Source organism: Paroedura picta, chromosome 8, assembly GCF_049243985.1.
Source record: "Paroedura picta isolate Pp20150507F chromosome 8, Ppicta_v3.0, whole genome shotgun sequence".
NCBI lineage: Eukaryota > Metazoa > Chordata > Lepidosauria > Squamata > Gekkonidae > Paroedura > Paroedura picta.
This window is the reverse complement of record NC_135376.1, coordinates 46,065,773-46,091,818: the sequence shown is the minus strand read 5'-3', so window position 1 is coordinate 46,091,818 and position 26,046 is coordinate 46,065,773. Positions and strand designations below refer to the sequence as shown.

Below are 26,046 nucleotides of genomic sequence, written 5' to 3'. Positions count from 1 at the left end.
TACAACCACAGGCAAAGGTATGCTCAAAGAAGCCACCTAGTATTGCAGAACAGCTGATGCACCTGATAATGCTTGCTAACCCGTGTTTCCCACTGTTGTTTCTGATCGAACTAGCTGGCCAAGTTTGTGTTCTCCAATTCTTCAGACCCCAAAAAGTTATGAAATTGTTTTTAAAAGTACTTCAAAAAGACTACAGGTATATCCCTTTATCTTTCGAAAGGAAAGAAAAAGTGAACTGAATTTGGAATGCAATTGTTAAACAAAAAATTTTCAAACCACTCCACTGCAGTGAAGGGACTAGGAAAAACAGTGAGAGTTAAGGAAAGCATTAGAAAGCTTCTTCTGCAAAAGCAAGGTCCCTTACCACACCCTGCCCATTACTGCTGGAGTTCTGCAAGCTACCAATGGGGCTGCTCCCATTACTCCCAGTAGGATGGGGCTGCTCCCATTACTCCGGAAAGTAAAGACAGATACCATCATATTATTCTCAATACTAAATTCAGACTGAGGTAAGATTGCCACCTGCTGGATTCTAGTGTTTCAAGATTAACCTGTTTTGACCCTTCTTTGGCACACAAGATCAGACATGATCAAACACACAGACTACTACGGCTTGTCAAGCAAAGACATGGTTATCTTGGCTGAAATACAGTCTTCTGTTGTTTGAAGCTTAAACGTTCTTAGTAATGGATTCCTACAAACTTCATTAGGTACAAGAGAACAGTCAAAACAAGCCGTTTGGGGAAGACAGGCTAGCATAACTCTTGTATATGGAAAAAATGTGAAGGCATAAAGGAAACCACGTTCAAAGGATTCCCAGAAGATACATGAGAATTTTGCATACATGACCCAGCTCCTTGTTTCCACCTCTTTGCCTCACCCTAGAAGTAGTCAAGAAATAGAACCCAAGGGGTCCATTCTGTGAAGCTCTTACTAAATTCCATGGGGTGAAGTTAAATGGGACATAACCAGTAGTACTGTTGGGAAAAGGCAGCACCTGCTCAGCCAAGGACCCTGCTGTGATCAACAGCAACAGCTACACCCATTCACTTTCTTCCCTAAGTGGACAGCTGTTACTGACAAAGACAGTTCTGAAAAAGAACAAAACCTCTTTCATGTGCCTGATACTGGAAGGCTGGCCTCCACCAAACTGGAGCCCATAGGGTACAATGCATCTGTATCTACAGCACAAAGATGCATTGTTTACACTCCCTGCTCCAGGCCTCTGCAACAGACAGAGCCCCTGACAGGCATTTTGCTAGCATCAAGTAATAGCAGATTACTTCCAGAAGTTGTTCTGAAATGTGGTAACGCTGCTTGTTTCCATAAATGCATGTTTTCTTTACTGGACGAAACAAACGCAGACAAGACGAAGGCTGTAGACCACAGGAGGCACAGATCACCAGTATTAATATGAAGCTTTTGCAATCTTCTCTGCAATTTGGCAAGGAAAACAGGATACTGTACTTGAGGGCCTAAATAGGTGCTAGATACATCCTGGGTAACATGAAGCAGTTACTACAATGTTTAAAACACAAGGAAAAATTAGTTGTTATACCGCACCCAGCAAGAGTTACAAGTCAATTACGATTCAGACAAACGGCCCATGTTAAATTTAACAGCATTAATGAAAATTTGCATCTCAAATTTTAATGTAATTGCTCTTTCATCAAACTTTCCATGCACAGCAGCAGGAGTTTATGGTAATGTTGTACAGAAGGTACAATTGAAAATAAAATGACATATGAGCCATAAGAAGATACACCAGAGGCACATGCCCTTACTTTCCATGTACTGTAGTAAATTAATTAATGTGCTATATATACAGTTATGTTTAAAACACATTTTGGTACAGTAATTTTAATTTAAAGTCTTTCTCAGACACAGGTCCAAAATATTGTGTGATCAAAAAGCCAATGTTATCAGTTTTCAGAGGCTTTTAAATACTGATTGAGTTATAAGAAACCTTTAGAAATAAGTCCATTAAAGTTGATAGCTAGCCAAGATTTACTAACTAGGCCAACTTCTCTGGACTGGACTCTAATTCTGGAAATCATCTGTGACACACCAAATATTGGGGGGGGGGGCGGGGAGAGATAAAAGACAGATCTTCCTAATTATTCAGAACAAGACATTCTCAGCCTGGTGGCAACTTTCACTCTTGAGAATTTAACAATTTAACACAGAGAAGATAAGCAAATCAAATTATGACTGACATGAAGACCAAGTGATGGGATAAAACTACAACTACTTAAGTTTTAAACATACTATTAAAGAAACAAATGTAAGGTAACAGTAATATTGTTTCAGATACCAGAGAAGTGGCCATTTATAAACTTGCTGATACTTTAATAAGATCGCCTACCAAATTATGCTAGTATTTTCCCAGGAACAGTACCGGCTAAATTTTTTTAAAAAGAGTAAATGGGCCAAGAGATATTTCTTGATTTACATTGTTTGGGAGTCATTTTCCAATATGATCATAAAAGGGGGGTAGGACCTATAAGCAAACTGAAATACATTTATATACCTTCATGATCATGGTGCCTCCCCTGCCAGGTAAGTATGAGACATTTATACACCAGGTTGCCAAGAAGCTAGAAATATATTAATGGACATTATATCACAAAGACCATATGAATGTTAGGTTAAGGGGCAGAATGGATAAATAACTCCTTAACACATAAAATACATTTGAGAAGTTTGTTATTCACTGCCACAGGACTTCAACCAGACTTAATGTTAAGAACAGAAAGACAAAATAGGATCATATAGCCACACTGGTACATAAGCAATATCATCCTGAAAAAAATAATTTCCAAGTAATTAACAACCTTTCATTAAACAATGGGCTATGTGTCAGGAGACGCCTTGCCACCCACTCCGGGTATTGCTGAATTCATTTAGTGAATTCTGCACTTCCTCTAAGTCTATAAGGACTCCCAGTCTTTGCTACCATGGCAAAGAGATTAATGAAACTACCACTGAAGTACACATCTACACTAAAGGCAACTAGAACTGAAATGGGGATCAAGTTGCAACCTATGCACCAGTACTAGTTCTCAAACAAACGCTGGGCACGAGCACCTGGAACAACTCACTGCGGGTGCTTTGTTTGTCTAGTATCTTGGAATACTGAGTTGATCCCTTTTATGTATCCAACTTCTCTCAACGAGACACTAAGGTGAAAATCATAAAGAAAATCATTCTTAATCCTCTATCTACCCTAGCTCTACCTCTCTTATCCATTAAGGACATTTATTTTGTGGCATCATCACCACTTATAAGGCCTCAACTCCTGTTTCCTGTTCATCTACCCAAACAAACAAAACCATCATAACATCTCCCGACACCCTATTAGCCCATTCCAAGCTTTTGCTTCCACAGTCTATGTACACTCTTCAAGGACAGACATCATCATTCTCTCTATATTTTTGTTGCATGAGGTAACCAATTTCCATTGCATTTTTACTTCAATTGTATTTTCACATGAATTAGGTCTATAACAACTGACTCTCCTTTGGCTCCGGAAAGGGCCATTGCTTGACATTATTCATTTCTAAATAATTCATATTTTAGCCACTATACATCTCTTTGCCAATTAGACAATGATTTTTCATTTACAGCAGCTGAATAAACAGCAAATATTGTAATGGCTCTTTGACAATATGTTCCATGAAAGATTTGAACCCAAAAGTATGGCTGACCACTTCAATGCACCTGTGCCACCAATCCAGCAACTGTCTCCATTCCAGTTCTATTAGCTCTCCACCCAAAGCCCATTCTTTGCTCAGACCCAATGGGAGGCTTTTCACAGCACAATTCCCTCCTTTTCTACTCTTTCCTTTCTGTCTGTTCCATCCATCAATCCCTCAACCTTAGGCCCTTAATCTTAGACTTACATCCATTCTCTAAGCAAACTGATCATTCCATCTTTTATTTATTTTTATAATTTATAATTTAATTTATATGCTACCTCTCTTGACTATGTCATCTCGAGGTGGCTTACAGTGATAAAAAGAGAGATAAAAATATCTCCATGAAAATATCCCCATAAAATTAATAAACATTAAAATCTACAATTGCATGCAACAATATTTATCAACATGAATCCCCAAATGGCAATTAAACAAAAAGCATTTACCCTCTGTTCTGGTGAGCTATTACAGTCTTCCAGTCAATCTACTTGGTCTAAAAACTCAGTTAGGCTCAGATCTACCGTGCCAGATGTGCAGCGCTCAATGCTGAGTGGGACCCCATTTCGTAACTCCAGGCACTCCCTCGGCCTCATCTAAATGCCTGGTGGAAGAGCTCTGTCTTACAGGCCCTGCGAAACCTTGGCAGCTCCATCAGGGCCCTTAGTTCTTCCAGGAGCTCATGCCACCAGATTAGGGCCAGGGCCAAAAAGGCCCTGGCCAAGGCCAGGTGGATATCCCAGGGGCCATTTTCACAGAATGATGACTGTTCCGTCAGAAATTAATGTAGTGACTATTCTATGAAAGCACAGTTTTTCAAGTTCCATAAGCCCAGTCCTACTGCCCCAGAAGTCTTCCTCATTTCTAGCCCTGCCCCAGGACTCTGTTTCACCCATGTCTTGCCATTTCTGGAATAACATAATTCTGTATTCACGCACTGCTTCCACCACGCACATTCTGTTCATCAGTTCCTTCAGCCTGAGTATGTGGATGACAGTGTGAAAAAGAAACATATGTTGCAATTACTAAGGCCTACCCATACCATGAGCTTTTGGTTTGATTTTATTTCCAATCGACTCCCACAGGCTTGGATTTGAAGAAGCTACTGGAATCAACATATATAAAAAGTCAGTTCACATAACTTATTACCCTGTCCCAATCAATATCACAGATGCTTCCTGTCCTTAAGGCCTGCATGAGACTTCATACCTCATTGGCCTCTTGAGCCCACCAGCCCACTGACCTCTCTTGCCTTCCTAAACTCGAATGCTGGCAGGGGCTCATGAGAATTGTAGTCCATGGACATCTGGAGGGCCGCAGTTTGACTACCCCTGTATTAGGTCATGACAAAAGGCAACTTTGTTACAGAACTGAAGAATGCACAACAGAGAATCCAACTTTCTGCATCTTAAGTGGGTGGCCACTTCAATGCCTATATCCATCCTCCATTCCCTGGCAGATGTCTTTGAGATATACAGATACATATTTGAAGAAGCATGCTTGCACACAGAAAGTCATTTGAAACTAACATGTCAATATTACATTTTATAGCACCTTAAGGAGGTATCAAACTGCTTTTCTCTCCTAGATACCTGCCTCCCAAAAGAAAGTATCCTTTGGCACCTTAAGGACTACCCTGTTTAGTCATGTAGGTAAGAGCCTACGTCAGCCAACATACCTAGGGGGCACGGTAATTGGGAATTCAAATGTTGTTTGCTATTTGTGCATTCCATCAAATGAAAACTGCATGCTATAAATTGATGGAATGTGTAAATAACATTTGAATTCCCAATTCACTTTTGTATTATATTCATTACTTGAACTAAAAAAATAAGAATTCACTAGCAAGTATGACCATCTTTCTGCCACTTCACTGTCTAACTTTTTTTTTGAAGTACCATGACCTTGAGGTCAGAGATAAACTGTCCAGAGAGAGCAAAATGTTCTCCCACTAGTTTCTGTAGGTTTCCATTTATGGTGCTTACTGTTTGTTCATTTATTCACTTATCAGCTGCATTTTTAATCCCAACCTTCCTCCATGGAGTTCAGGATGGCACACGTGATTATTCCTCCCTATTTATCCTAGCAACCTCATAAATGGAAAAAATGATTGGGTCCAGGGTCACCTAGTGAGATTCATGGCTAAATGGAGGTTGGTACAGACCTACCCATCAAATTAAGTCTGACAATGATACTACACATCATTTGCTCTCTACACAGAAAAGTACTGGACTCAAAACTACATATTTCAGACATCTGATGACAAAGCATCATGCCAATACAAACCTAAGGCATAAAAAAAAAAAACTTTGCCAGTGCTGGGGCTAGGCCAGGGTGTTAAACAAGGGTGACTGTGGGCTAGTCACAGTTCTCCTCGAGCTGTTTGCACAGAGCAGTTCTCTTTGAACTCTCTCACCCACATCTACCTCACAGAGTGCAGGGAGGGGAAAGAAAAGGTATTTGATTTGTAACCTGCTTTGGGAGTCCTTAGGGTAGTAAAAAGCAGGGTATAAAGAAACAGCCCTTCGATCATAACATCCAATTGTTTGCTGTGTGAAAGGGTCCACTTGACTACATGTACTGCTGAGCTGATGCTCTTCATACGTTTTCAAACATGTTCCTTTTTTTTGGAGGCCTCTGTACTACCTTTTTATTGCTGCAAATTAAACATTCCTGAAACTTCACACACCACACTTTCCTATGCTTCATGGGATGTTTCACATTTGGATATTGACAGCCTGACTTAAAATACAGCACCACATGAATTGTGAAAGAGCACATCTGCTTTACAGCATATCCCTTCATGACACATAAAACAGGGAACAGCCTGAGCCTCACTTTCTCAGTATTTCACAAGTACAAGAAGCAACTAATCCAGGCATCCATCCTTCCAAATAGAAGCAGCACCTGCATATTCTGTACTCAGGTATGTACAAACCTCTCCATAAAAAATAGGGGAAAGTAACAGTGTGTGCATCCTAATAAAGTCCAGTGGCACATTTAAGACCAACAAAGATTTATTCAAGGCGCGAGCTTCCGAGTGCAAGCACTCTCCTTCAGACTATGAACTGACCATCATTGTGCTTTTGCCCCTTTATATATGTGATTTCCTCCCACGCACACATAGTGAGCCGATACATTGAACTCCACATGGTAAGTGACCAAGGGTATCTTTTACCAGACTGGCATTTCCAGGCTCGCAAACTGGTTGTCTCCTCCAGAGATCTGCGGATGCATACAAAGACCTAACTACACCCCTGTTTGTCTAGCAGGCCTCCGCCAATGGTTTCCCCGCGGAAGACACCCCCTGTCCCAGCAAGGTCTCCCCCCCCGGGCCTCCCCAGTTCCCCTCGCCTGGCTCTCCGCTACCTCCCCCAGCCCCCTTCTGCTTCCACGCCCCGCTCCGTCCTCGGAGCCCCCCCCCCCCGCTCCCCCCCCCGCTCCCCCTTTGCCCCTCCTCCTACCTGCGCGAGCTCCACGCTGGCCGGCAGCCCCTCGGGCAAGGCCTGGAAGAGGAGCACGGCCATGGCGCCGAAGAGCCTCCTCTCCATCCCCCCCACCCCCCGCTCCCCGGCTAGCTTCGCCCGGCTACTGCGAGCCGGACCCGTGAACTGGAGCACCCCGGGAAACTGACCCCGCCCATGCTGCGGCTCCCATTGGCCAGTGGGCGGGCCTCCCTTCCTTCCATAGGCCCCGGCCGCTGCTACTTAAACCCTGTCTTCAGAAACGGAGGTACCTGGCGCGGAGTTCCGCCCTCCCGGTCGCCGCGTCGAAGCGGCCATGGGAAGTGTGTCGGAAGCGGCCGTGGACCTCGCGAGGCGTTCCCTCGCGTCGGAGACACATTTAAAAAGACAGAGGCGACGAAGGGTGGCTAAGTTTCGGTGCGCTTAAACCGGAGTGACTCAACATAAGAACCATTTGAATGGGCAGACCGAGTAACTCAAGATAGGATTGAAGCTGCATTGTTACTGAAAAGGGCACATTTGGAACTGGAACTACAAATACAGCTGCCCACACACCATCCCAATAAGCGTCAGTGCCTGGCAAAGAAAAATGCATTAAGGTAATGGTATATTCCATGCCTTGAATGACAAAAATAAAAATGAATTTATTACCATTGGTCATACAATAATTGGTGTTTGCAGCATGCCACAGCCCCATCATTCTTGGTGTCAACACTGGGCAGAAAGATTTAGCCATGGTTATTTTTTAATTTAAATTTGACCAACAATCCATATCTCCTAAAACAGACACTACCAATATCTACAATGGTATCGAGAACTAGAACTTCAAGGAAAGTGAAGTGGTTAATCTCTGAATTCTGAGGATCTCTGACCCTAGTGTGACTAGCCCTTCAGCCACATTTGCAGCACTGCATTCATTCCATGTCTCCATACTCACACAGCTGAACACAGTTGATTGCACATATGTTCAACTGTGTTCCATCACTATCTGCCACTCCAAACTCTTAACCGCACCATATGCCTGCCTATCTAAGCTCCTTCCTGGGTGAACATTGTGAGTCTGGAGAACAAATGTAGGCCAGGTGGTCTTGGTTCCAAAACAACATGACTTAGCTGTTGGATAGGCAGGGAAATGAGAAAAGCAGGTCACATCATGTTGGATTTATGAATGAACATAAGGGAAGCCATGTTGGATCAGGCCAATGGCCCATCCAATCCAACACTTTGTGTTACTCAGTTACACAGTGGCAACCAGCAGGGTCAGAACTCTAGACTTTCTCTGGCTTTTGCCGCCAAAAGATCAAGAATACAGAGCATTGCTGTTCTAGACATGGTGTTCTATCTATACCTTGTGATTAATAGCCATTGATGTATCTCCACTTCATATGTTTATCTAGTTGTCTATGCTTGTAGCTACCTCCCCTTCCTACAGTAGTGAATTCCATGTATTAATTACTCTTTGAGTGGCAATGGCATAGCTTTGCATCACAGCCCTCCATATGATGGCATCTCAGGCACAGCAGTATTTACTTCCAGTATGTTAAAGACTTCTAATCCTAGGAAGAAGGAGCTCCAGACCACACCACCCAACCACTGCCATTCCAACGCAATCACTGAAGTAACATTTTTCAGGCAAACAGCAATGAGAATTGGGGACAGGATAAAAATATTTTCTTTTAAAAAGGTTCTTAGAGTAAACAAAAAAAGGATATAAATATGATAACTTCACAACAGCTAGAGATCATTCTATGGAGATACACACTAGAGATGGAAATACTGACTAGCCTCTGCAAAAACAAATTCTGGTGCCAATTCCATCCCCATATCCACGCAAATAATGATGCTACCAGAGGACTCAGCAACATTAGCTGTACCATAAAGGGTTCACATCTGCCCACATACTATACTGCCCAGACCCAACAGGGTCCAGCCCTTTGCCATTTATATCAGACAAAATGGACATTTCTCTAGCAAGAGAATGAATTGACCCAGATCAAACAATAAAATGGATGTGCACAGCTGTATGTGTGTGGGGTTCCCCCCCCCCAATTTCCATGGATATTCAACCTTCATGGTTTCAATATTTCAAATCTCAATATTTGGAAGGCTGGAAAAGCCTTCTCCTGCATGCTCCTGGCAATGGGATTTTCCATTGCTTACTTCTCTCTCTCCCTCTCTCTTCCCCCTCCCCCTTTAAGGACCCAATGTGGCATTTACAAATGACTATTACAAAGATATTTGAATTTGCAGTAGACCTAACACCAGGAAAGGTATGTATTTGTATGTGTGCGGAGGGGCGCACCAGAGATGTCGCCTGGGAGCCTAGGGGTAGCAGCCTAAACAATTTTTGGGAACCACTGGTCTAAGGGAAACAAAGGAAATCCCCACTGCAGGAACGACAGCTTCTGAACCAATCAACCTCAATATGTTTCAACATGCCAAGGGATAATGAAAAATCAACAACACGTCTGAATCCTCACTAGATTGCCAGTTCTGGGTTGGCAAATACTTCGAGATTTAGGGAAGAGGAGCCTGAGTGGGTGGGGCTTTGCAGAAAGGAGGGCTGCATTAAGACACCCTGGGGTTGCCACCTTCCTGTCTGGCCATTGAGTTCTCCTGGAATTGTGACTCATCTCCATTCTCAAACTATGTCAACATTATAAGGTCCCACAGCATTGCCCTTCCATTGTAACTTAGTAATATTTAGGCTGTGTTTAGTTAGAGACCCCTCATAAATCTGAAACTCTAAAATTTCTAAAGTATATTTCATTTATGCAGCCCAACTCTGGCAGGAAGGACTTTTGCCACTGGAAGGGGGAGGCATAATTTTGACTGAGTCCACATGACAGATCTCCACTTTGCCCTCCTCACATTACTCTAGAGTGGCCACCACTCCGTGGGGTATGGTTGGATCCCTCCAGGTAGGGCTTAGAGTTCTCCCAGAATTATAACTTCTCTCCAGACCACAGAGATCAGTTCCCCCTGGAGAAAATGTCCGCTTTGGAGAATACACTCTGTGGTATCAAGTCCCTTCTAAACTCCCCTCTAAGACTCCTTCCCAGGCTTCACTCAAATATCTAGTAATTTTCTAGCTAATCGGGGAGCAGGATTTCGAGGAGCCTGATGGGCTGTAAAAGGAAGGGGGAGGTTAGAAAGTTCCCTTCCATGAAGTGCTCAGATAGCACTGAATCCAAGCATTTATGTATTTCATTATCTTTCAGTTAAGAAGAGTAGTGTCTACATAGTTGCATACCACAATAAAATAATTAACATCTAAAGCAGGGGTAGCCAACCTGTGGTCCTCCAGATGTTCATGGACTACAATTCCCATGAGCCCCTGCCAGCAAATGCAGGGAATTGTAGTTCATGGACATCTGGAGGACCACAGGTTGACTACCCCTGATCTAAAGTGCTACAATGCTTTAAAAAAACAAGTACGAAAGTCCCATGTAATCAGATGTGAAATAAATTTTCTTGTTGTTTGCACAACCAAAGGCATTTATGTGCTAGGTGTCCAATTAGTTATGACAACAGAACTAAATGCAATTCTATCCAGAGTTACACCCTTCTAATTTCATTGAAGTCAGTAATCTTAGTAGAGCGTAACTCTGCACAGGACAGAACTGAAATTCTTTCATCTTCCTCTGCAAAAGGCAAGGTTCTAACTATTTTTATCCAAGCCCCCATGCAAACCTGAATGGATTGATTTGGCAGGACAAATTCTTTAAATTGATTCAGTAAATAAGCAATGCAGCAATAGCTCTTGATTAAGATAAACTGGTCATAGATACCTTCTGTAGCATCAGTATCTGTCAAGGAGATAATACACATTTAAGAGTCTTTGCTCTTTCAGTTACAGCATGAGAAGATTTGAGTGGGTGTCAACATGGCAAATGTGGTTCAACATGGGTAAGTGCAAAGTAATGCACATTGCAGTAAAAAATCCTTACTATAAATACATGTTGATGAGCTCCAAACTGGCAGTAACTGACCAGGAGAGAGAGTCTGGAATAATGAGAGATAACTCACTGGAGATGCTGATTGAATGTGCAACTAAAATTAAATAGCCAAATGCTATGCTGAGGATTATTAGAAGAGGACTGAAAGCAAATCAGCCAATATCGTAATGTTCCTGTGTCAATCTATGCTTTGGCCTCATTTGGAATACTGTGTACAGTTTTGGTCATGTTACCTCAAAAAAGATATTATAGTATTGGGGAAAATGCAGAAAAGGGCAACTAAAAGTATTAAGAGAATGAAACAACTTTCTTATGAAGGAAAGTTAAAGAGGTTAGTGCTTTTTAGTTTGGAAAAAGAAGATGGGGGCAGTTTTCTGCAACAGTATTTTTTAGCTTTAATTCTCAAGGTAGCACTAGCATTGCAAAATCACAAAGTTTGAAATACAGTGAGCCTGTTATTTGTTATCTGTTTATATATTTTTCTTGGCTGCAATGAAATGTAATGAGCAAAGACATAACTATGTATTTAGTGGCCAAATTTTGTTTAAAAACTACAGACGTCAAAGGCAATAATAGAAAGTTGACACCTCAAAACATCTGAAAGGTTAAACATTTTGGAAAGAGGATTGAACATGCACATACATGTAGGAAATGAGAAGTTACTAGACATATGCAATCTGGGGAAGCAGACATTAGGAACAAAAACAAACACGGACAGTAACTTTCCAGCTGAAATCCTGGATCCAACTCTATGCATTCATTAGTTTACATAAGATTTGAGTGAAATTTATTTTGTTAAGGATTATAGCCAAAGAGCATTTTTAATGCTTCCTGCTTACAGAGAAATACACCCCCACACCCTGATCCAAACAAAAGTTTAAAATGTGCTGGGTCTGGATTAAGTCCTCTTGAAAGCATCACACATCACAATTTAAAATAAACAGCTATTCTAGGCATAAGAGAACTGAAATTAACACTAAGAGGCATGCAACTATGGGAGATGCCCCAATATATTTATGTCATAATGATACCTGCTGAGGTGCCTTCTTTCCCCAAACTCTCCCTCCTCCCCAGGCCCCACTGCAGAACCTCTGAGTATTTTCCAACCAAGAGCCAGCAGCCCTCGTTGATGCCTTTAAAAATGGGATGGGTAGTTGGGAAACTGAAAGCACTACTGCTGCGCAGTCCTCGGCCATAGGGAGTGTTCCTGGGTGCAGTCTACATTTATAGATAGGTGCCCCAACAACTAGGCCAAAGATGCCAGGACAGTGTCCTACTAAAATTGAGAATGAGCCTTATAATACAGCACATAATCCAGCAGCATGCAAGTATTCCTCATAAAAGACATCAGCATGGAAAGCATTTTCTCGGCAAATGCTTGAATTGGTTCTTCCACAGGAATATTTGGAGCCAAATAAGGCCAGCTTACTGCTTATGTCGAATTGCTTTGGGGCATTCAGCAATGATGAGCTTGAACTGAACATGGAAAAGCAAGGACATAAACCTGACTACCAAATGTAGATTGGTTAGATCTATCATATTTCCAATAGCCACTTATGGCTGTGAAAATAGGACAATTAAAAACTGGACAAGAGAAGAATCTATTCTTTTGAGCTCTGTTGCTAGAGAAGGCTTCTGGGGGGTCACAAACAAGGAAAACATGAAGTCTGATATATCATTGGTACGCAAAATCACAAAACTCCGGCTGACTTCAGTCATATCACGCGATCCAACTCAATGGAGAAAGCAAATATGCTAGGATTGGTCAGTGGGGAAAGGAAACCAAGCTAATAAAGGGCACGGTGATTGGACACGATTGGGATAGACGCTGGTCAGAACACTGCACGGCTGAAAAAGGCGGTGCAGGATTGGGGATTGTGGCAGCAGCTGTGCCAGGGGATCACCAAGAGATTGGACACAACTGAATGGATGACAACTACAACTACCAGTTGGCAGGTGACAAAGTTACCAGTGTGTGAATTCTGCAGATCAAACAAACTGTTCAGATTTGCATTTTTAAAGGGTCGACCTTTTCCAAGAAAGAGAGCAATGAAGGAACAGAGTGGAACTCAGTGTTCCTCAGGCCTTCTGCATAACAGGAAGTCCATGTTACTGGGGAAACAACACATATGAGATACAGCTAAACAAGGTTTTTCCAGATAGTAAATTCTAGAACTGCAGTGATGTTTCTGTACAGGGTTGCCAAGCTCCCCCTAAGCACTGTTGGAGGATGGGGGGGGGGGGGAGAGAAGTTGCCAGATCCAGGCCAGAAAACGTCTGGAGATTTGGGGATGAAGCTTGGAGGGGAGAGGGACCTCAGAAGAGTACAATGCCATATAGCCCACCCTCCAAAGCAGCCATTTTATCCAGGGGAACTGATCCCTGTAGTCTGGATATGAGTTATAATTCCGGGTGATCCCACCATCTCACCTGGAGTCTGGCATCCCTAGGCCTATGTGTCAGAAATTCTCAGTGAAAAGGAAAGCTGTCTGCAGCCTAGGGTTGTGTGATTCACCTTGAACGCGGGGGATGTGACATCATTTTCACAATTAATGATATGTTTGAAAAAAAGTGGAGAACCATCCAAAGAAAAAAAAGAAAAACTCTACCTCTCTCACAGCATGATGAAATATACCACGGACATTTTATATAGTGTGTAAGCAGAAAAGAGTCCTCCATTCTGCAAAAGGACCTCCAGACATTTTCTGGTGTATCACTTAGCACTTGCTTGGAATATTGCAGAAGATACTACATGGTGTGCTTCTTACGTTCCAAAGCAAGAGTACATTAAGGATCATGGTATAGATAAGGTTATGCCATAATTGCTGAGAGATAGTAGGAAAGATCCTAATTACCATAAGCAGAGTAACAGTTGCAGAATGGAATTTTCCTGCTTTTCCTCTTCCTGTGGCATCCAGTTGCCAACTCTGGGTTTGGAAATTCCTGGTGATTTGGGGCACAGCCTGAGGAGAGTGTGGTTTGCAGAGGAACGAGGCCTCAGCAGCCATTTTCTCTAGGGCAACTAATCTTGAACTGATCAGTTATAACTCCAGGCCTCACTTGAAGCTTGAACCAAATGAAAAACCACTGGAGGCAAAAAGAAACAAAGTTTTTAGGTATTTAAGTCCTTCAAAAAGAAAAATATTTTGCTTCCGCAAAAGTTATTTCATGAAAGTATCAATTTCACGTGAGATAATAAATTCAAACAAATGGAAAGTCAGTCAAACGACCTCCGGTAAAAGACTATTTTTGACCTTAATCAAGCCTTCTTCAGGATTTACATCTATGAAAAATAATAAATGTTATTTTACAACCAGTATTTCTAAGTGAACTTATTACTAACATTTCATAGCCTATATAACAAAAAACACCTGTCACCACTTCCATAGAGTAATTTCATCATAGGAGCTTACAGGGAAGCTATGTTCAACATTCCCTTATTACATAACACAGGTAGCTGCATACAATTTAAACAGAGAGGATCTGAATTGACCTTCAGTTTTTACACATTCAGCAGAATTATTATAACATCCTCTTTAAGAAAATGAACCACAATATTGTATTCACTTTAAGTTAGCAGCTCCTACCAGGACAGGAATACAGAGAAAGGAAAGGGAAAGACTCTCTCCTATGTTCTCAAAAAGCTGACTGATGCACACAAGACCTGAATTTAATCACCACATGTACAGACCACACACAGAAACACTAGTAATTCAATTTACTTTAGCATCTAGTTCCTGAGGAAATGTTGCTGTCATCTAGAACTACCAACTAGTATTTGCCAAGTTTCTGTAAACAAGCTAATTGATCAATGTCATAGAGCCTAGGGTTTGGTTTGAAATCTAATTGGCACATTGCAAGTTCAAGTACTATCTTGTTAATAGGCCATATGATTTTGTTGGTAGTTTAAAAAAGTTTTTATGTACAATATATATCAGGCTGGCTTGCTTTTCTTTTTAAAAAAATGAGGATTAAAGCCACTCAAGAAAAAAAAAGTGTGATACTTGCAGGAAGCCATTTTTTAAAAATGAAGCACATTTCACATGTATATGATTACACTTGCAAGGATATATAATTTAATATGTGTTCTTTTGCCTCACATTGGCATTTTGGCTTTATCTTCTTTACCTTGAAATCTGATGGAAGAAGTTCATACAATTTGTGTTCTCTCTTTTGTTTTAGACCAAATTCCCTGTGTGAAAGAACTATCAATAACTTTCTACTACACGTTGAATTTGGTAGAATTCCCATAAGATTACTTCAAGGACCATAGTTGGCATATTGGCTACCAGTTGATCCGTGTAACATTCAAAGAAGATACTTCTATATACTCTAGCCAGGGGTAGTCAACCTGTGGTTCTCCAGATGTCCATGGACTACAATTCCCATGAGCCCCTGCCACTGTTTGCTTGCAGGGTCTCATGGGAATTGTAGTCCATTAACATCTGGAAGACCACAGGTTGACTACCCCTGCTCTAGGCAACTGCTTACATTGCTCCTGTTGATAGCCTCATGTGTCCCAGGCAAAGCAGAAGAAAGAGACAACTTTTATCAGGACTGAGACTCTTCCTCCTGATTGATAACCCAAACAGAAAGAGTGGGAGACCTACTAACCTGACCCAGAACCTACTATTCCTAAAAATCCTAGTAAAGCTGGCTACATTATTTTATTACTATGTTTATGTGGATAAGGGATAATTCAATGACACATTTCCTTGGATAGCATGTAATGTAACTATGCAGAACATTCCCAAATCAGCCATTTTGTTTCTAGCAATAGACCTGAACAGGTACAATCATGGAAAGCATGTTTGACACAAATAGGTTGCACCACTAATTGCAGGGACTACAGAATTTTCCACGTACAATTTCATAGGCAATCTATCACATGTCTATCCCACTGTTTTTAGGGGCTCAGGGAAGTACAGTGTGGTCCCCTCCTACATTTTATCACAACCCTATGAGGTAAGATTAGGATGGAAGAGAATGATTGGTCCAAAGTCACACAGTGAGCTTGATAGTTCACAGTTGTGGGACTGCCAGTTACTTCCTGGATTTGTCTTGAATATCTTCACGGCAGTTTGCATACTGATGTGCATATGGTACTCCTTCCCAAATAAAACAAGTCAAAATTCCCATTGTAGTGTTTATTTGGTAAATATACTGTTAAGGGAAAAGTGCATTAATCCTAGAAGGGTGAGTGACAGAAGCTGGAATACCATTAACGAGGGTGATTTTGGGTTTTAGCTTCTGGAGTAAAAATGCATATGGCCAGCATTGAAACAAGGACAATCAACAGCTGATACATAGGCAGTACACAAACACATAGTACACTGCTACTGGAAAAGGTGAGATTTAGGAGGCTTAAGGTAGGGATGGATATCTTTTCAGAAACACAAGGAAGGAGATGGGGGGGGCAGAAAACAGGTGAGAAACAGACAAGCCATTCAGCCCACGCCAAAGAGAGGTGTTTACCAGAGTTTGGGAACATCGCTGCTCTTGCAACACTCTACCAGAGTGGAGCAATGATCAAGCCAATGCAAGGTAAATATTGGGACTTAGAGCTACAGCTAGGTCTTCAGCACATGACTGCTCATTTCAAGCATATTCACTTTCAACTACAAGAATACAGCAAACTGGTCAGAAACCTGGAGTTTATTGCTGAACTGAGAATGAAAGCACCTCTGCTGCCTCTCTGGCTTTTAATGTACACTGAGGGCTGCTGTGACCATATTTGTTATTTCCTGCAATCCTGGATTGTCACTTGGGGATCCTCTTAGAAAGAGTTTTGATCCAGCTAAATAAGTCAGCACAGGGTCAGGTAGATGGGCAGTACTTTGCTTGCATAAGCAAACCAATTCGTCAGAGATCAGCTCACATGACCTTGGACATTAGAACATGCTTTCCAGAGGGCAGAAAGCTGGCCAAGCAATTGGATATAATCCCAAATCCCCAAACAAGGACACCTGATGGTCACCTGCACAAAGCTGAAGAACGAGTCAATTCACAATGTGTCTAGAACAGAAAATTATAACGTCATGAGCCAATAACACAATCTATGTGGGACTGCACTGTCAGTCTCAGCAACAGCTCATAGAAAACTTGGAGCTTATAAAAGGATTGGTTCAGGTGGGCAGCTGGGTTGGTCTGAAGTAATGGAACAAAGTTTGAGACTAACAAAGTTTTATTCACGGTATAAGCTTTCATGTGCATGCACACTTCTTCAGATAACAGCGAAATAGAATTTCCTCAGCCATTACATATAGGTGTGGAGGGTTAGTTGTCAAGAGGGGTTAGTTAGAGTCAAAATGCATAAGTAACTGAGCAATTATAGCTGAGACTGGATTGAGGTGGTTGGTAAAACCTGTGCATGGCAGTAAATTACAAAAGTTAACAAACGGATGTGAGAATGAAGTTGGAGTGCAGTGACACCTCCAAGACCAACAAAATTCAATTTGGGGGTATAAATGAGAACTCAAAGACTTAGCATGTGTAGAAGCACAGCTCCTTCAGAAAGAAACACAGTTCCTCCACAAGGTTTTATTAAAGGAAATCTGTTTCAGTATATCTGTAGGAGTGTGCATGCCAAGTCTCTCCGTTCTCGCTTATACCCAGAGCTGAACTTTATTGGTCTTAAAGGTAGGACGGAGAAACATATAACCTAGAATTTATCCTGTTATCCCTCCCATGCCCAATAACTTTCATGGTATAAATGCTTTTCTTGCTTTGACCTCGGAGTTCTCACTTGCTGAACCCAATACAGCTTTCACCTTTGGCACGTTAAGAGGGAATTGCATCATATAATACATTTCTAAATGTTGGTACACAATTAGGACCTAGGTTTGTGACTCGCTGAGTTGCTCTGTGGGTTCAAACATAATGCAGGAAAGTTAGCAAGACCAGCTTGAACGACAATAGCAATTTCAAGGCCCCGTGAGTAATGATTTCCACAGGCACATTGTGTTCAGTTTGCAAGTCTCCTTTAAATAATTTTTTTCCTGGAAACTTTTAGGATTGTACTATTACTCTCTTAGTAATGCAAGAGGAGGAATTCCATACCAGATGTTTCCAAGCACCAACAAATTTAGTTATGCAACTTTACTTGGAGCTGAGTTTATACTGGAAATCTTTTTGGCTAGACATCCTGAAAAAAGCCCATTTTCCTCCAGATTAGAATGACTAGAAGTCATTTCCAGTGCTTGGCAAAACATGGCTTACCAGTAAGATCATTTGGACTGGCTAAAGCTGGATCTCTCATGACTTTAATATCTTGTGTCCAGGCACAGCTCGCTAAACCAGGAAGGATCAACGAGTGCATTGATCCAGTGTTACTTCTTGCTTCAACAGCATGATCACCAACAGAAACAGCCTCCAGGTATTTCTCATCATCTTCCCTCTCTATGGGTACTGGCATCATACCAATGAAACAAACAGAAATCAGAAGCAGGTTCCCACCCAACACCTTCACATGTGACCCACTTACACAAGCACAGCATTTTACCTGGTGCAATAACAACCTAGATCCATTATTAAGGCCAACCAAAATAAGATAGTATGCAAACACCTGAGTTCTCCAGAACCCTTAATCAGAGTAGGTGTTTTAAAAAGACAAAAACAAATAGAGAACAAAGGGGGAGGGGTTCAGGCCATGATGATTTTAAGGCAGTGATTCTCAACCTGTGGGTCGCAACCCCTTTCACAGGGCTCATGACCATTGGGCCTAGAGCTCCCCCCTTCAAAGCAGCCATTCCCTGCTTTCTGGACCCCAGGGAGGAGCAGTAACCATGGGGGAACCCCCAGGCTCCACTCGGAGGCTGGTGCGTCTCCTTGTGAGCAAGGCCCCTGCATGCAAGTAACTGGCAGCCCCCTACAGGCATTTTCTTGTAAGGACTGGAGGCAGCGCGGTGGAGAAGGGAAGGTGGAGCGGTTCGGGTGTCCTTCCTCCTTCCTTCCGTGCACATGGGCAGGAAGAAGCCATGGCTGCCGCCGATGCCGCGCCGCGCTCGGTGCCTGCCTGCTGGCCAGCCAAAGGCACACCAACCGCATCTTCGAGGTCCTGGAGCTGCTGCAGGTGGGCAGGTGCCTCTGAACTCGTGCAGAGGGCCTGGGGGGGAGGCAGGGTGGTGGGTAGGGAGAGGTAGATCCAGGTAGGGGAACTCTTGAGGATTTGGGGCTTGGAGCCTGTTGAGGACAGAGTCTTCAGTGGGGGGCGATGTCATATAGTCACTTTCTCCAGCGGAACTGCTCTCTGTGGCCTGCAGAGAAGCTGTAGTTTCAGGGAATCCACAGGCCTCACCTGGAGGCTGGCATCCCAAGAAAGGAGCCTTATTCTCCAGAGGGAACTGCTCACTGTGGCCTGCAGAGGAGCTGTAATTCAAGGGGATCCCCAGGGCCCACCTGGAGGCTGGCATCCTGAGAATGCAGCTATATTCTCCAGGCAAAACCAGACAAAAGGATTAAAATGATAAAAATAATGTTATGGTTGGGGGCACCACAACATGAAGGACTGTATTAAAGGATTGTGGCATTAGGAACGTTGAGAACTACTGTTTTAAGGCCTTCATCTCATGCAATATGCTCCACAGACTTAATAGAAGCTGGGTGTTACATGGCTTTTGTACTGGGATTCTAATCTGGATCACCATCTGGAAGCTTGATCTATTTTGGGAATGATTGAATTTAAATGATACAGAGGCACATTTTTAAATGGGGGAAATGACCTGCAAGAGAATTGAGCTGATGAGGCAGTTTTCCCACCATCAGACAGAGCAATATTACCCAGCTAGGCTTCTGTTGGTTCTTTACCTAGTTGTCCTGATTGCAGCTACAGGTAATTTTGAGCCATCAGTTTGTCAAAATAGCAGTCCAAAGTCTAGATACTGATTACACCAAACTCACAGGTTCAAGGGGAAATCCAAGAGCAGGGTCCTAGAGCACAAGCCACAGTAAAAGACAAGGGAATCAGTCCAAAATGTATGCTGCAAGCTCAGTAACTGACACATGGCTTCCACATAGCCACTTCCTCATTGGCTGCTTTTAAACATCATGCTAAGCAATTGCCAGTCACCTCGGTCCTACTCCTGCAAGCACTCATCATTGATAAGAAGCTATCCTAACACTGCGCTGCCAGCACTGGCACTAAACCTTCTGTCTTGCAGTTCCCTCCTTATCTTCCTCCTATGCTGTCTCTGATGCTCTGGTGACAGGGGAAACGAACTGGTCAGCAGATGACGCTCTGTTGCCAGCTCAAAGCTGAAGGGCTATTGCACAGGCATTGGCTGTGGATTTGTGACTGTCTCCTACTGCAATGTTCCTATGGTTCTGGGTAAGGTCTGCTGACTCCTGCTTCCTCAGAAGAGTCCTCTCCATCACTTTGTTCTGCTGAAACCCATGACACTTGTGTATCATCTAAAACAGGGGTAGTCAACCTGTGGTCCTGCAGATGTTCATGGACTACAATTCCCATGAGCCCCTGCCAGCAAACGCACAGGTTGACTACCCCTGAAAGTTAACCACCTGTATTGCTATAGAAGGACCACCACATTTCTATCCTGTTCTAAGCCTTTAAAAACATTCTGTTCATTGTTAAAGATCTGAATCACCACTGGCTTTTACATTTGCACATTAAAGACTACATCTCCAGTGCTGCCTGCTGCTGGTCTCACTTTCTTTCCAGAAGCCCAAAAGTGCAATCTGATATTGGCTCAAGGCAGTGCCTGTTAAGAGCATCCAGGAGACAAAAGGCCTGAAGGCCAGCATGGGGGAAGGGGCTTTCTGAATAATTAAAAATTGATTTATTGAATTATGCTGCCACACTTCAACGTCCCTCCTAACAGCACTTACTTCTTCCAGGATGCCAGGCATCATTTGGTAAATAGGGTAAGATAGGTCTCAAGTTATATCAATGTTGCTGCTGGATTAACGCTACTGAGATTACTAAAAAGCAGAAGATGCCACCATTCATTGAGAAATATGGAGACTCAGGAGTAGGTGTTATAAACTCTAATCCAATCTTTCCCCCTGACAGTTTAGGCTTTCATAGGAAGTTGGGCAAAAGGACAAAGACATTAATATGAGACAAGGTAAGCTTAATATACTGCTCCCAACCAAGTGTATTTGTTGAGATGTTACGTGTATATACACAAAGAAAGATTGCAGTCATTTAAAAAGAACAACACATTTCTGACTAAATATATTTGCTCTTAGTTTTTTAAGAAGATGTTTACAAATTACTTGTTACCAAAGAAGATATAGCACAAGGCTGTAGGGGTTTATAAAATTATTAATCCAAGATCCTATTTTACTAGTTCACTGGACAGGCACAGGTTGGAATTCAGCTCTTTTTTTGTCCCATTAATGAAGACTTGGGATCCTAACTTGGCTGTCTACTTGAGCCTGTCTTATTTTTGAAACTGAGTCTAGGCCACTAGAAACCCTGGTTGAGAAAGTCTACTCTAGCCCTTTAGCCCCATTCAACTGCAAGACTTTCCAGATGCTGCTGATCTGCCTGGCCCATTATAAATTGTGGAAATCCAGGCCAATGCAGGTCTATTTAAAGTAGATTATTTAAAATTTAGTATCCTTTATTCATGCTTATATGCTTGTCCCAATAGTCAAACTGAGGCTTCAGGAGTACATTCCATTCCTAGTGCCTCATATAAGTTTTGCAACTTAATACAATTTATTTCTAGGACTGCATGATACTACATTGAACAACTCCTCTGTTCCCTTTGTAGAAACAGGATCATTCTTGAGCACATCAGAATGTGGTCATAGAGCTGCCCTGTGCATCACATAGTCACATGATTTAGGATCCTTCATGGAGAAACCACCTGTTCATCAATTAGCTTTCACAAACAGTTTTCTGAAGGGAATGGGGAGGTGTTACTTTGGAGGCAACAGGAATTTCATGTTCATATCTGGCAGCAGAATTAGGACTCTGCTGATTATACTCTTCAAAGGATCAATGAACAGCTTAGTGTAAGAACAGCTAGAGCAAGTCAAGCCAATGTTCTATATACTCATAGATGCTTCTGATCAATGTAGGGAAAGTATGATGTAGTCAATTCACCTTGCAGCTTCATGGGGTTACCAAATTCAAGGTGGGGTCTGGATTTCTCTTGGTATTACAATTACAGATACAAGTTCCCCAGAAGGAAATGGCAGTTTCAGAGGGCAGATTCTATGGCATCACACCCCAGCTGATTTCTCTCCCCATGCATTGCCTGACAAATATCTAGCTCCAGGAGTTTCCCACGCTGCAGCTGGCAATCACAAAGCTTCAATTCACTGGGCCAGTCAGTAGTTTAGGACTTGTTCACAAACTGCAGTTATACACTGTTCTCCAGCAATAGACATTATGGCGGAGGACATGAAATGAATCTGCTCCTTACTTAGTTTCTTCCTTCAGTGCCAGAGATATTTCCATACAGCTCTGCATTGATGAGGACCAGAGTTTTGGGAGACTGCTTATCCTATCAAGTCCTGATACTAAGGTTTGAAATCTCAGGATCTGTGACCCAGACATAAAACAGCAAAAACTGGGTTGCTTGGCTCCTAACACACCGACTAAGGCCTTGGGAAAACAGTAAGGAATGTTGCTGGGGGCATGGCTCTCTCCTTCCCATTTCAACAGAGAAGGATTCCACGTTTCCGTTATATGAGGCCTTGAGCTTCTACAGGCACTTTCCCGCTGCTCTGCAGTTTGTCTAGTCCCTCATATTCTTTGCCTCCTGTAGAAGTAAACAAAGCAGCCCATATTATTACACTTTAAAAAAAATCCATAATCCGATAGCAAACATTTATTTAAACCCAGCAGTTTACCTTGTCTTTCAAATAATGTGTCTCTCCCCCACAAACAACAACAACATCATCAAAAGGAGCCCTACTGGAACAATTCAGTCTCAACCAAGCTTTTAAATGTTTCCACCAAGATGTCTCTAAAAGGAGGCGAAATGCCTGAAATCAGTAATTACCCCATTTGCAACTGAAGGAATGCCGTCTTCAGTCACATGATCCTCTATCCAGTTTATAAGCAACAGATTAAATATATTAAACAAACCCTACTCAGTAGGCCTTGGACCTCTGGCTGGCAGGAGAGACCAGTGTGTGTCTTTCCTCTCAGGTCTGGCAATCATGGGAAACTGGTAGCTGAGTAGAAAGTTCTATATCAGGAGGGGAAAACTCTGGGATGCCACAAAGTAGCATTATTTTATTTATTTATTTGGATTTTTATACTGCCCATTCTTTATGGCTTTGGGTGGTTTACATGAAACACTGCATAACTTTACATGGAACATTATAACACTCTATAACATTATACAATTTTCAACAAAACAACACAATCTATCAGTAACAATTACAACACAACATGAATAACAACAGTGGGGAGAACAAATTGTTCAGTCATGAAAGGGTGTCTGAGGGGGGGACCAGATGTTCCAAGGAGGTCAGCGTCAAGCGAATGCCTGGCCAAGAAGCTGCCTTGTGCAGGCCCTGCAGAACTGTGGAAGTTCCGGCAGGGCTCTGATTTCCTCAGGGAGCTCATTCCACCAGGTGGGGGCCAGGACAGAGAAGGCTCTGGCCCTTGTTGGGGTCTGACGCACTTCTTTGAGGCCAGGGATCCTCAGCCAGTTGGAGGTGGCAGAACGTAAGACTCTTTTGGGGGTATAGGGAGGGAAGGTGGTCTCTCAAATACACTGGGCCCAGACCGCGTATGGCCTTATAGGTGATTACCAAAACCTTAAGCTTAATCCGGAATTCAACTGGGAGCCAGCCAAGTTGTTGGAGTGCTGGCCAAATGCGGGATCTCCATGATGTCTGAGTGAGAATCCTGGCTGCAGCATTCTGCACCAGTTGTAGTTTCCGGATCAAGGATAAGGGTGGCCTCCGTAGAGCGAGTTGCAGAAGTCCAGTCTAGAGGTGACCGTCACATGGATCACTGTGGCTAGGTGCTCTGAGTCCAGGTAGGGCAATGGTAGCTTGGCTTGGCAGAGGTGGTAAAATGCCAGCTGTGCTACCTATGTGACCTGGGCTTCCATTGTAAGAGAAGCATCCAGGATCACGCCCAGGTTCCTGGCGGAGTGCATTGCTGAGAGCTGCACAACGTCCAGGGTGGGCAGGCGCGCTTCCTCCCATGATCCATTCCTACCCAAGCAGGGTTGAGCTTCAGATGACTCTGCTTGATCCATTTCGTCACTGCTTCCAGACATCTGTCTAAGAGTTCTGGGGGAGAGTCAGGGCAGTCATCCATTAGGAGGAAGAGCTGGGTGTCATCTGTATATTGGTGGCAACCCAGCCCAAACCTCCGCACCAGCTGAGCCAGAGGGCGCATAAAGATATTAAATAAGATAGGAGAGAGGACTGCTCCTTGTGGGACTCCACATATGAACTGGTGCCGGTTAGATACTCTCTCCTATCACTACGCTCTGTCCACGACCCTGGATCTAGGAGCTCATGATCTACTATGTCAAACGCTGCTGACAGGCCTAATAGTATGAGCAGTGCTGACCTGCCTCAGTCTAGCTGGTGTCGGAGGTCGTCCATCAGGGCGCCTAGCGCTGTCTCTACCCCATGTCCAGGCCAGAAGCCCGACTGAAATAGGCCAAGGGCTGATGTTTCCTGCAGGAATGCTGATATTTGGTCTGCAGCAGCCCTTTCAACCAACTTTCCCAGAAACACTAGATGTGAAACAGGACGATCCATTCTGCCACTTTCTCCCTTCTTTTTACGAGTGGTTATTAAAATAATAGGAACAGCTAATTTGGGGGGAATAAATGATGTAGATTGTAGAGTGTTTTATTCTTACCACCAAGAAAAGCTTGCTTTCTGATCAAACCTCACCTCTTCAGCTGCTGTTTACCCTGTAACAGTATAGACTGAACAATTCTGATCAGCAAAATATCCCTAAGATTATATATCGGTTATATATATATCCCTATCCCTTCCTAAGATTATATTTGTTTGTTTTTTTTAATGCCCAAAGATCAAGTCAAGGATCTTTCATGAAACATGTAGTTTGATCCCAAGACAGAAGACCCCACAACCCACAAGACAGTTAAGCACTTAATGCTGCAGATCATTAAAACCTGCTGATCTACATTACATAAGAAATACTACAATGTACCTGAACGTATCATGGTGACAATAATGAACATGACGTACCTTTTTGTAGAGGAAAACTGGCCAACAGGAGTACAAGAAGAAGAGTTGGTTCTTATATGCCGCTTTTTCCTACCTGAAGGAGGCTCAAAGCAGCTTACAGTCGCCTTCCCATTCCTCTCCCCACAACAGACACCCTGTGGGGTGGGTGAGGCTGAGAGAGCCCTGATATCACTGCCTGGTCAGAACAGCTTTATCAGTGCCGTGGTGAGCCCAAGGTCACCAAGCTGGTTGCATGTGGGGGAGCGCAGAATCGAACCTGGCATGCCAGATTAGAAGTCCGCACTCCTAACCATTACACCAAACTGACAAGCAAGTCATACAATGGACAACTTTGTTAGCTCTGCTACAGATATGCTTTGGGACATGCAGCAGCCCCATAATACTCTGTATAAAGATGGCCAACCAATTAATCTTCACAGGATTCAGTAGCAGACAGCATCTGAAAGCAGCAGATGGCCACTGAAAATGGATCAACTCATGCAGGAAAAATGGTGCAACTTTTCACTAGGGTCTGGGCTGATGCTTTGAATGCCTATTATTCATTCCTAAAAAAAGCACATTCACCTGACTTAACCAAAAAACTAAAATACAGTACTAGTATTTCTTTGGTTGGTAGATTGGCTGGCTGACCACCACAGAACCCCTGAATTTAATTAGAAAGTCATCTGCACTTCCAGATAGGTACACCAGCGGATTCTTAGGGTAGAGCCACAATAGCTCAGCATCTGCCATGGAGTTAGGCAAGACTGAAGGGAATGAACACAG

General features: G+C 42.8%; 1 protein-coding gene across 3 annotated transcripts in view; it reads right to left on the bottom strand.

Annotated features, from left to right (window-relative positions):
* Positions 1 to 7,317, bottom strand: part of WBP1L (WW domain binding protein 1 like) — a 47,004-nt gene extending 39,687 nt beyond the window's left edge. Inside the window, exons 1-2 of one of the 3 annotated variants that reach the window (XM_077349581.1) lie at positions 7,160 to 7,256; positions 4,905 to 5,026 (exon numbers count right to left, since the gene is read on the bottom strand). In XM_077349581.1, coding sequence (XP_077205696.1) covers positions 4,905 to 4,979 — 75 coding nt within the window. In that variant the 5' untranslated portion in view covers positions 4,980 to 5,026; positions 7,160 to 7,256. Of the gene's footprint in view, positions 1 to 4,904; positions 5,027 to 7,159 lie in introns of all 3 variants that reach the window. The other 2 variants (XM_077349582.1, XM_077349579.1) reach the window with 2 other exon arrangements.
* Between the last annotated feature and the right edge of the window lie 18,729 nt (positions 7,318 to 26,046).